The sequence below is a fragment of the Erigeron canadensis genome, chromosome 2 (assembly GCF_010389155.1).
Source record: "Erigeron canadensis isolate Cc75 chromosome 2, C_canadensis_v1, whole genome shotgun sequence".
Classification (NCBI taxonomy): Eukaryota; Viridiplantae; Streptophyta; class Magnoliopsida; order Asterales; family Asteraceae; genus Erigeron; species Erigeron canadensis.
Genome location: NC_057762.1, coordinates 40,822,892 through 40,835,156, shown reverse-complemented (window position 1 = coordinate 40,835,156; position 12,265 = coordinate 40,822,892). Strand labels below are relative to the sequence as shown.

Below are 12,265 nucleotides of genomic sequence, written 5' to 3'. Positions count from 1 at the left end.
ATTTCTTATAACTAACAAATATGTACAGCTTCAGATGCTTTTGATAAGTTAAGCACCAACTCTAACGGGGTGGGCAATATTGTAGTTGGATTTCTCCGTAAGATGTTCCAAATTGAAACCTTGATCGTATTTTCTTTGGATCACGTCGTCATTCAAGCTTGTAGCTTGGTTGGTTTTCAAGATTGGGTCATTTCATAGTAGCTCAGCTGAATCTTATCATCAAAAGAAGTTCCTTCAACTTGGACCAATTAGTTGGATCATTCACCTGAGAAGGGTATACTAACCAAACTTGATTTACCTCTCACGTGATAGACATGAGACATCTTTTAGCCAGATGGGGTTGCCAAAACATCAACGTATTGGAAAGAGTTACTTGGGCACAACTTAGAGGCTTCGCTTACTGACTTCAATTTCCCGACAGTTTTGCGACGTTGAGGAAGATCTGGTCATTGACTGGTATTAGAAACGAGTCCAATAGCTTGTGCTTGTGGCTGTTGCCTCACTGAATGCATTCTTGGTTTGGGTTTAAATCATCAGCAAATGAGATTTTACAGTTGCAAGTAACCAAACATCTCTTGGATCTACAATAACACCGCCTCATTTTGCCAAAAGGGAAGTGGAGCTAGGAAAACTTGGTCACACTTACCAATATCTCTTATCTCAATTTTACACTACTTTTGAAAGAACAGAAACACTATCACTAAACATCTATAGTTGACTCTGCAAGATAGCATGCTTTTATATTTAATGACTATAACAATTGCATCAATGAATGGACGACAAAAAAAATCTCATCCATGCTTCTACTCGTATCCCGGTGATGTTTATGCGCCAACAAGAAACACAATGGGTGATAACCAGACAGAAATCAAATTTAATGAATGGTGTTACTATTGAGTTACACCCGGTTCTCATCAAACTGTACAATTCCAATGCAAGAATTTCTCTTCTTTTTTTAATCATACTAAAACTTCATCATTTCTGCTTTTTGTAAATCTTTCCAAGTACACAAATGTACAAGTTAGGCCATTTACCTTGACAGCTATCTGATACATCTCCCTCCATTCAACTATTCACTGGCTTACTTCGAGACTTTTTTTAATTCGATACAGTTTATCATACCCTGCAAGAACTCCAGCCCCAGCTACGCCAACAAGCATGTTTGCAGTAACTCCTCGGTATAATGACCAGAAACCCTCATAACGAATGATTTCAGTCAATGCATGTACAGTGTGACGATACTTAGATGGTTGACCAGAAGTCAACATCATTCTCCGCCTTAATGTGTCAAATGGGTAAGCACAAACACCAGAAAATGTTGTCACACTCCAACCCAAGAAAAAACTGGCAACAAAATTATCCTGCAATTTGGTCCCAGAGTTCATAATTAGAAGAAGTGAAGAAGAGAAACCAAAACACCTTTTAAAGAAAATGCTAATAAAACACACCTGAAATGATCCAACTAAGACAACAGGCTTCAAGCTGTCATATAACCCAAAATACATCCCTCTATACAGAGTAATCCCCACTATTGAAATCCCAAATCCACGGTACAACCCTCGAATGCCATCAGTTGCAAGGGTCTTGCGGTATACATCGAATAGCCCATTATATTGTCGCTTTTTGATGGTTGAATTACCAACCGAATCAGTTGCTAAACGGGTACGGGCGTACTCCAAATGATACAGAAAAAATGAAGTGGTGGCCCCCGCAGCACTCCCTGAAGCAACATTGCCAACAAACCACCTCAGATACCCATCTCTCTCTTTTGACTGCCCAAATAGACTTTTGAAGTAACCCTTGAATGCAAAATTGAAAGCCTACGGATATTTTTCAACAATAGTTTCTTCAGGAACCTAACATTTCTAAAACGTTTTATAATTAGATATTACTTCATGAGTTCATGAAATAGACAGTTGTTATATGAAATACTAAAGGGTTACCTGAGTTGGAAAATATCGAATGACATTGACGTGATTACCCCTCCAAAATGAGAAAAAGCCTTCTTCTTTGAAAACCCTTTTGAAGCAATCACCGACTCCCATATATGGTCTGTTCAGTTGACCTCTTTTCAACAGCTCACCTTGATTTTGCAGTATAAGTTTTACTCTATCAATTGGTGCTGCCGCACTTTTTGATATGATGGCTGCTGTACCTCCCATCAAAAAATCAGAAGAAAACACTTCTGATTTTGTTGCCATTTCAAACTTTTCCTGCTTTCTCGAATCTGCAGAAATCACCATAAGTTCATTCAACAAAGATCGTACAGTAAATAACTAAATAAGAGTTCTTTTCAGGGCCTTCAAACATACTTTAAGCAAATGATATATGAACTGATGATGACATGGATGAAGTAGAAACATGTGTGAAAACAACAGGAGGCGACATAGCTTTCTACAGCTCATTTCTTAATTTACTTTGAAAATAATACTGTTGGAACCTACAAGGCTACAATCCTTTTAAATTTCAAGATTCATCTTCTGCTTCTGATTGTGGTCAGAGGCATACATATGGTGACAAGTAAGAGGCTAATCGGTAAAACTGAAAGAGTACATGCTAAGTGCAAAGATAATCTAACAGATTCAGATGCTCTGTTCGGAACTAAAACCAAAACAAATATAATATTTAGTAGGTATTCTCAATAGATAGTTTGGACAAGAGACACTTACCATTTCAACCCAGACCCTATGTATCATTTTAAAAAACATTTTTGTTTTAAAGAGCCAACCGATCTTCACCATATGAGCTTATCATATCATCATTAAGAACTTGAACCATGTGAAGTTCAAGTAGATTTAATACAGCTCAATCACAGTTTGAATTAATTTAAAACAATTAGCAATATGAATAATTATTAGTTGATGAGAAAAATCTATAAGACTTTCCTGTGAGCCGCAACAGCAATACAGAACAACAGCAGCACAAACAAAGAATCATAACGTGATCAGCACATTATGACAAAACACAGGCAATTAGTTAGTTTGTAGCTCACAAAAATACATAAAAGTAGCCAAGAAGGTCACAGTCATAACCCATGAAAATCGACTTTTATGCTACAAAGGAGCTCATTATATTTGGAGGTAATTAGTAATATAACATTCATATGTTTTTCTAAAAACCAACCTATAGAAGCAAACATTCATCCCACAACAATTTGCCCTTTTCTTTTTCTTTTTCTTTTTTTTTTTTTTTTTTTTTGAACAGCTAAAAAGTACTGGAGAAATATGCACAACAATTTTTTCAATATTGAGTGAGGAGAAAACAATATTAAATATAAAAGCTTTATGAAAAACAATAGCTCATGAATAACATCAATAATAGTATAAAATTGAAAGAAATAATAATAATAATAATAATAATAATAATAATAATAATAATAATAATAATAAAAGAGGTGAATATAACCTGGTTATGAGACGAGAAGATGAACAAGCATGGAAAGATTTTATTATTATTTATTTTATATATATATAAAATAAAAAAATAGAACGATTCAGCAGGTGGAGATAATCATCATCATTATCGGTTGGTGGAGATTGGCAAATGTGGAACGCTTTTTTTTTTTTTTTAAAGTATTACTCGTATATATGTACAAAAATAAATAAATAAAAAAGGCTTTATAATTTTCTGAGTAAAGGGGGGATGTTTGGCTTTATTATTGTAACAAGGGATGATATATTCACCAACACATATTTTTCATCTACAACAACTTTTTTGATATTACTATCATACCCTTTTTATATTTTACATTTTTTACCCTTTCATTTTGTATCTTTTCACACAACCAAAAATATATATTATACATTATTTTTCTGTCTCCACACCAATGTTTTAAAAACCGGTATTTTAGTTATACCGTCGTAGAAAAACTTTCCGGTATTATCGGTAATACCAGAAATACTGGCCGGTACGACTATTTTTAATTTATTATATTTTTTGTGTAAAAATCCTACAAAACTTGTTATAATTTAACAAAAATAGTCAAAATGCAATTATAATTTACTCAAAAATAATACCAAATATGTATTTCATAACAAAATATAGGTTTTAAAGTTCACAAATAACAAAAAATAACATTAAAGTATCATAAAAATAATTTTTTTTAAAAATCAAAATTTATTTTTTGAAAATACCGGAAATACCGGTATGGTAATACCGGAAAATACCGGGAATACCGGCCAGTATTGAATAGTGAAAATACCGGACTTAAAATACCAGCATGGTTTCCGGTACCGGTAATACCGACCGGTATTTACCGGTATTTAAAACATTGCTCCACACATAAACTAGCATGCTTCTGATTCTATAGTACAACTTGACTCAATATAATAAACATGACGTAATATTATATCATATGAGCTGCAATTCATAACCCAACAATAATAAAGAATTTTAACTTCAATAATCCAAGTAAAGTGCATTAGAAATAGTAGTTATGAATGGACAATCCCATTTAACAAGATAACAAACGAAATCATGAAAAGAAAATGTCCTTTCAAAAACTAAATACAATGTCAAAAAATATCAAAGATTTTCTAGTAGTACTTCAAATTGTTCCATGTGAACATTCTGATCCTGCACATGAGAAATTTTTGTTAGCCCTAAAGAGAATGATATAATGGGTGCATAATGTTTAAATACATCTTTAGTTGATTACCTCATAGTCATGTTACTCTAACGACGACGTAAAACTAAATAGGAAATCTGATTATACACTTAAATCCATCAAGTTTCCATGATGCCCGTAACCAAACTCCTCGGTAACTTCATTGTTTCTTTGGAACATAGAAGTAGAACTTGAAGAATTGTGTACTTGTGACGATTCTACATACTCAAATCTCGAAGCATCCCTTGTTGTAGAAGTTATTCCTCTTTTCTTTTTTGCTTTTGGCGGTCTTCCTTTTGGTCGTTTAATCACCAGCTCAAAAAAATGTATAAGATTCGTTGATAAAGTTACTAATCATTGAAACAACAAATTCTTTCTTATTCAAGGGCCACAATTGGTACTTCGAATAAAATTCTTTGAGCAACTTAACTACAGTATCATCACCATCATAATCATCTTTCGAATCCAAAGATAATGAATCAAACCTCCAATGTGGATGAATAAGATGCAATGGAAGGGCCATTTCGTGTTCAACGTAATATTAATCCAAGCAGGTTCTTTATGAGAACCTCCCCGGTCACATTGCAAAGTGACATGCTTGCCTTTTCTTGAATCATGTATAGAGAGTCCATATCCTTTAGCATAATAAAATGATTGCACGCTTCGTAATAACTCATCATATGTTTCAAATTGGGAGGTTGCTAGGTAAACTTGTTCACTTTGAATCATTGAACTTTTTATGTCAACTGAGCTCATCTGTTGATTGGAATTATAACATTAGAATGAACCATTTGCTGTTTTTAGATTGTTATTTTATGATATATAACAACTACTCGTATTAAACATAAAAAAAACTTTCATTCACATGTACACCATAAAGTTTCTAATACAGTGGCCACATGAACCAAGTTATGATAATAAACCAAAGATATTTGGATCCAAATTATAAACTAATAAACGATACCCAAACATCATATAAAAGGAGTTTTAAACATGATAACCAAAAGGGAGTTTTAATCATGATATTTCCCTTATGCTTTAAGCATATGATATTTTTCTTCAGAACTCACAGTCACAAACAATTATATAAAAAAAAATGCCCTTAAGTTTGAATGGTAATACTATACATTTAATTTAGGGCTTTTTCAGTTAGTTTAATCAAGTACATGTGATTCCATAGTTGATCCGATTGAGACTGTGGTTGGCTTTTAGATGATATAATTGATATGGAGCATGAGAACAATGGAAGCAAAAGATAGTATTGTATAATTAGGGCTGATAAAGAAAATGAAGAGTCGGTAAAAGAGAAAAAAATGTTTAATTAGTTTTCTTGGCTAGTGAAAAGGTATAAATGAAAGGGTAAAAAATGTAAAATATGAAAAGGGTATAATAGTCATGTCAAAAAAAGTTGTTGTAGATGAAAAATGTGTGTTGTGAATATATCATCTCCCTTGTAACAAACACCAATTCTCAGATTATTCAATCGTATTGCATTTCATTTTCTATAATTCCTTTGTTAATAAAGATCTTATCTCATTTTTTAAATGATTTTTGGTTTAAATCATATAACAACGTTTTTTAAACATTCATTCCTCATTAGATACAATTTATACTTGTACTTCCCATTATAGTTCATTGGTTGAGCACCAAATTTATATGTTGGAGACATTAGAAAGACATTTGAGGGAATTTCACAATAAAGTCCTCCAGTAAAACAGGTTTTAGTCATGCAGAGGGGACAGAGTTTTATCCTAATTGAATGTCGTGACTTCGGGTGGTTTAGTTGGAAGTTTCTCCCCCTACTAGGTGAAAAAGTACACACTTTTGGAAATCATTTGACAAAATCAAGTTAAACCATATCTGATTCTTGGGGGCTTAATACGGTTGAGTTACTTGAGTATATTCAATTCAAGTTTTTGTTATAGGTAGTATGGGTTTGATAAGGATTAGGTGATAATTGAGACACCATTTACCTTTTGGAAATGATGGTTAGTCTAGCATGTGTTTCCCTCAACTTACGTCAGCGTGTTAGTATGGTCAAGGTCACTTTTGATTAAAGAGGTGCACTGATGTGCAAAAATCGAGCTTTAAATTTATAAACTAAAACTATCCAAAAACTCACTACTACGCACTCACGGGCAGTGGACCCGATCGTTTGTAATTTAGTTAAGAGGTAAGTCTGAGTTCGTTCTCAGGGACTGTGAAATGATTAGTTGCTTGTTAAATGGTTTGGAAAACAGGTGTTGCTTCGAAATTCCCCTTTGACAATTAAATAAGTTGATTTGCAAGATGATTGCATAAATAAATAAAAAAAAACAAGTTCAGACAATGTAATTAAAAGTCATCCACCTTGACTTCCCTTGACTTCAAATGTGATTGCATTTGATGAAGAATAAATTCTCTAGAGTTTAAAAGATAGTCGTGACAAGATTACACTACTCACGTGGTACCACCAACTGTGAACAATTATCGAATCACCTAACTACTATTCGAATTACCCAAGTCGGTACCACCAAGACCAAGACAATTCTCCTAACAATCAGTTTTATTGACTCTCAAATTATCAATTGAACCTATGTGACAATAACGTGGTACCACGAACCGATATTAATCACGTTGACAAATTTAATCTCTTCTTAAAATGATATTCACTATCATACCATGAACTAGTGATAATTACTTATAGACAAGTAACCGTTTTAAAATCACATACACATTCAACTGGTACCACCAACGAAGAATCATATGCAACCAATATCGAAATTAATTAATGAAAAGAATTAATATCATCAAGATCATGGAACAACGATAATTAAATAAACCCTTTTGAATTAAAAATATAGCAATCACATTATCCGTCTCGTTTCATCAAGGTGGATGATTAAACAGTTAGCCACTCATGATCAATTCAAAATAATCAATGAAATAGAAAAGAAACATGATGTACCAATTGTTTGAAGAAAATAAATTGCACGACAATAATGTAGATACGATCTAGATGGGTGCCCGTAATATCTTCGATGAGTCCGCCTAAGTGAAACACTTGATTGGAGAAGGAAGAATCCTGATAGAGCAGCTCCTAGAAAGAGTTTGAATGCCTTGAAATTCGTGCCTAGGGTTTATATTTATACCCCTTGAAAAATAAGGCTTTAAGTCGGCCGTTGACTTTTGTTGACCAACCTCCCACTGTGGCGCAGTGGGCTTGTGATGACCTCCACTACGTCGCAGCCAAATATCTCTGTCCAAATCTTCGCGTGCAAACTGGGTGACTGCGGCGCAGTGGGCTCGTGCACACCCCCACTGCGGCGCAATCATGCCCTATGACTTGTCTCCGTTGACTTGCTTGATCACTGCGGCACAGTGATCCTCGATTACGACCACTGCTGCGCAGCCAAAACTCATTGGACAAAAAGTTACTCGTGCATGAACAACCACTGCGGCGCAGTGGGCAAATGTGCACCTCCACTGCGTCGTAGTGGACACATAGACTTCGATAACTTCGTTTTCAACTTTCAACTCGCCACTTTCATCAATTCTTTTGCATAAATCAACTCTCGACTTCATGAATTATTGTATTAGCCAATAGTCTTCCAAATGTGAGCCAAATGACTACGTAACCTGCTAAGCGCCTGATACCACTAACAAACACCATAAACGCGCCAAATGCACACAAAACAGACTTAAAACATATAAATAAATGGCCAATAATGATGTGGGTAATGGGTATAAATTAGTCACATCATGCACACTATTGACTCTGGGTATGTTTGGCAAAATAAGTTGTAGCTGGTGCTGTATCTTTTAGTTCGAGCTGTAAGATGTAGCTTTTAGTTAGAGTTGTAAACTGTAGCTTTTATTTTCTAAAAATGTTTGGTATGATAGCTGTAGATGCAACTTTAAGAGGTATTTGTATAGTTTTAAAGATTAAAAGCTCATTCGAAAAGTTAAAGCTCCTGAAACGCTATTTCAAGTAGCGTTTTATAATGTATTCGTCGTTGATGTTGTATCAAACCTTTGTGTGTAAGAAATATTTTAATAATCATTATTTAAATAATTTGTTCATGACATTTGGTAAAATTAAAAAATAAAATAATGGATTACATTTCTCATGTAATTAATTAAGTCGTTAAAAGATTAATTTGTTAATTAGAATCATATATCATTTTCTGTTAAGCAAATACGTGAACGGTTTGCGTGTGTTGTTAATAAAAACTAAAATAAACAATATTAGATGCCCCTGGGGCATTTGATAATTTGCATTAAATATCTTATATTTTTCATAAACATAGACTTCTATTCTTTAATGATTTTAATTTAATTACTTGTACCAATTTTATCCTTTTCCTATTATATTACATGATGACAGATTCGTATGTGTGAAACTATAATTTGGACAGCCACTTATATTTTGGTACTACTGATTCGTATGCATGTACCAATTTTTAGATATGTCTTCAAATAACTATTAAATTAATTATAGGGTTAACTACAAAAACCATCCCTGTGGTTTGTCAAATTTGCAGTTTTCATCCCTCTGTTGATTTTTTAGCCAAAATCATCCCTGTGGTTTGCACATTGTCTCTACCTCTATTAAGTCCCCCTATGTGCAAGTCATGTGAGAGGTATTTTCGTTATTTTACTCCATTTTCCCCCCACTTCTTTAAAATCATCCCCGTGGTTTGTTCTTTTTACAATTTTCATCCCTCTAATTATTATTTTTCTCTAAAAGTAAGATATTTAATCAAATACATTATCTGCATAATCTTTTATTTATATACATATATATTTACGAATGTTATGATATGTATGAACAACAAGTCTCATTTAAAAAAGCAGGGTAATGGTCCGCTCTATCAAAAAAGGAGTCTTGTTCACATTGGTACTGAAAATACCTAAGTAACAATGTAGTAGAATGAGTGGTCAACAATATTTTTTTTTAAGTAAGAAAAAGTATCAAAAACATCTTTTATCAACCACCCTACTCTGATACTTTGTTTATCCTACAATATCAACCTATGGATAAATATATGACCCAAAAACCCGAGACCCGGCCTAGGCCCTCTCGAACCGAACCGCCCGATAAGGTAATGGGCGGGATCACTGGTTTGATTTTTTGCATTGCCCGGGTTTCGGGTTGGGACAGGTCAAGTCGGTTTTTGACACGTTTTGAACAAATGTCTGAATTAAAAAAATATAACAGGGATGAAAATTGCAAAACATCCAAACCATAGAGACGATTCTAAAGAAGTGGAGGAAGAAGTGGAGTGAAATGACGAAAATGCCCCTCACGTGACTTGCACATAGGGAGACTTAACAGAAGCTGAGACGAAGTGCAAACCACATGGATGATTTTGGCAAAAAAGTTAACAGATGGATGAAAATTTACAAAACTGATAAACCACAGGGACGATTTTTGCACTTTACCCTTAATTATAAGTAGCGTATAAACAAGAAAAGAAAAATCATTAAAGTGAGCACGTATAAAATGATGATTCGTATCCTCGATTTAGAATAAAAACAATAGATTATAACTCACAATAGTTTTATTTGAAGTTAATTTTTAAACTAAACTGCTTACATCTTTATAGAGAAAATAGGATTAAAATCGTCATGTTCTAACATAATTTTCTTTTTCTTGGCTGACCGCTTTGACGCGGCATCATTGCTACCTTCAACTTCTCCTCTTTGTAAACATGTATTGAAGTCATGACCAACGTCTTTACAAAACATAGACTTTCATCCATTCGGATCTCATTTAAATCAGAATTAACTATCAACAAATTGGAACCCTTAGATGAATATCATCTTTGACTTAGAGCCATTAAATCAAATTTAATTATTTCATCTTTCATCAATGACAATTATAATGCTTATAATTTATATGTTTTGTCAAAATATACATTTCTTAACTATTATAATATATTATAAATAAAATAAATAACATCACATTAATAATAATAATAATAATAATAATAATAATAATAAGGGAAAATTCCATAAAAAGGTAACTTATTTACACGAAATTCCTATTAAAGGTAACCTATTTTGTTTTCGTCTATTTAAAGGATCTTATTTTCAAAAAATTCCTAATAAATGGCATATCGTTAGTTTTTGACAAACGAAGCTTGTTAAGTGCCACATCATCAAAAAATTAGGAATTTTTTGAAAATAAGTTGTCAAAAACTAACGATATGCCCTTTATTAGAAATTTTTTGAAAATAGGATCCTTTAAATAGACGAAAACAAAATAGGTTACCTTTAATAGGAATTTCATGTAAATAGGTTACCTTTCTATGGAATAAACCCTAATAATAATAATAATAATCTACCAATATATATAACAAGGTCCTAAATTCTTTTATGGAGAAACAAGAACCGTTAGATGTGTTCAAACTTTTAATTCCAACCTTTAGATCAAAATAATTAGATCATTACCAAATTTATTATTAAGTTTACATAACATTAGTCCTTCTACTTTATATAACTAGTCAAATATAATAATAAATTTAGAAATAGTTTATCAAAAGATATGGTAGTTTAAAACAAAATTGCGTACGTTCGTATCATATTGCGGATATTTACAATTTATGGTTTTTTAATACTTACATGTTCACATCTAAGTTTCCATCATTTTTTAATAAAATTTATGACGAGTTACACTTTTATTAATAATAATAATAATAATAATAATAATAATAATAATAATAATAATAATATAAGAATAGAAATCTACAATATATAGTAAAGCTTAAAAATCAATTCAATCAATTATATAATATCTAACACTAACAAGTATATGATGAGAGTTCCTTAATGTCGTATACCAACTCGATGTTAGAATTTTTTTTTTCACGTTTTTTGTTCACATGTGAAGGTTTTGAAAGAAAAAAAATCTTCTACAACATATGTTTTTATGACGTTTCACAAGTGAATAAACAAAAAAAAACATGTGATCCAATATAAAATTTAGGAGTTCTTACGGTTCTCACAAAAATATGGGTTCTTAAAATAAGGGTCCATATATATATATATATAGGGTTCTAAAATTATCCTTAAAAATATAAAGACTATTAGATATATTTTAATCAATAATTTATAACCCTTAAATCATGTTAATTATATTAAACTATCTAACAAATAAATCATTTTGTGACGAGTTGTAAACCTTCATCTAGAGTATTTTAAGAATCACATCACTTAAATAACTTCATATTGTTCTCAGAGGCCATTGTGACTTTCACATTTGTAACCATATACAATGAGCATCTAACTTTGGTAGCAACTAAATCACTCATAAAGTTGTAAGAGTAAAAAGTAATTACCTACATTATTTAAATATTTTAAAATGTAATGTTAGTGAAAAAATGATAGAATTTTTTCGTAAAAAATAAACATAAAAAATTATCATTGTGGCAATACCTCACTGGTATTCTAATCCCCAAGTGAAGGTTTGGCCTACAGAGTCTTTTGTTCAAACTTAAAAAGGTGAAGATTTTACCTTTATTTAGTTATCGTGATGTTTGAGAGGCCATTAAGCAATCTTTTTCTAATTCTGAATTAAAAGGGTATTTCGTATCATTATATTTCTTTATGAACTTCAAATTAGGAAGTGAATTCTATTGAAATTCACATAAGTTTATACATAATTATCATGAGATT

At 32.2% G+C, this 12,265-nt stretch overlaps 1 protein-coding gene across 2 annotated transcripts; it reads right to left on the bottom strand.

The window, feature by feature from the left end:
• Window positions 1-623: 623 nt before the first annotated feature.
• LOC122586849 (ADP,ATP carrier protein ER-ANT1) lies at window positions 624-3,578 on the bottom strand. 2 transcript variants are annotated; one of them, XM_043758850.1, is made up of 4 exons: window positions 3,406-3,578; window positions 1,944-2,227; window positions 1,449-1,820; window positions 624-1,361 (listed from the first exon to the last, which is right to left on the bottom strand). In XM_043758850.1, the coding sequence occupies exons 2-4, from the start codon at window positions 2,199-2,201 to the stop codon at window positions 1,074-1,076; spliced, it is 918 nt and encodes a 305-aa protein (XP_043614785.1). In that variant the 5' UTR covers window positions 2,202-2,227; window positions 3,406-3,578; the 3' UTR covers window positions 624-1,073. The 2 variants fall into 2 exon arrangements, with proteins under 2 accessions (XP_043614785.1, XP_043614784.1); XM_043758849.1 differs by lacking the exon at window positions 3,406-3,578 and having other exon boundaries at window positions 1,944-3,319.
• Window positions 3,579-12,265: the final 8,687 nt, after the last annotated feature.

Excerpts from the sequence above, each read along its gene's own strand:
- LOC122586849 (XM_043758849.1), bottom strand. The coding sequence starts at position 2,243 with ATGGTGATTTCTGCAGATTCGAGAAAGCAGGAAAAGTTTGAAATGGCA. Across the intron at positions 1,821-1,943 it reads TTCGATATTTTCCAACTCAG|GCTTTCAATTTTGCATTCAA; the intron begins GTAACCCTTTAG and ends AAATATCCGTAG. Across the intron at positions 1,362-1,448 it reads TCTTAGTTGGATCATTTCAG|GATAATTTTGTTGCCAGTTT; the intron begins GTGTGTTTTATT and ends ACCAAATTGCAG.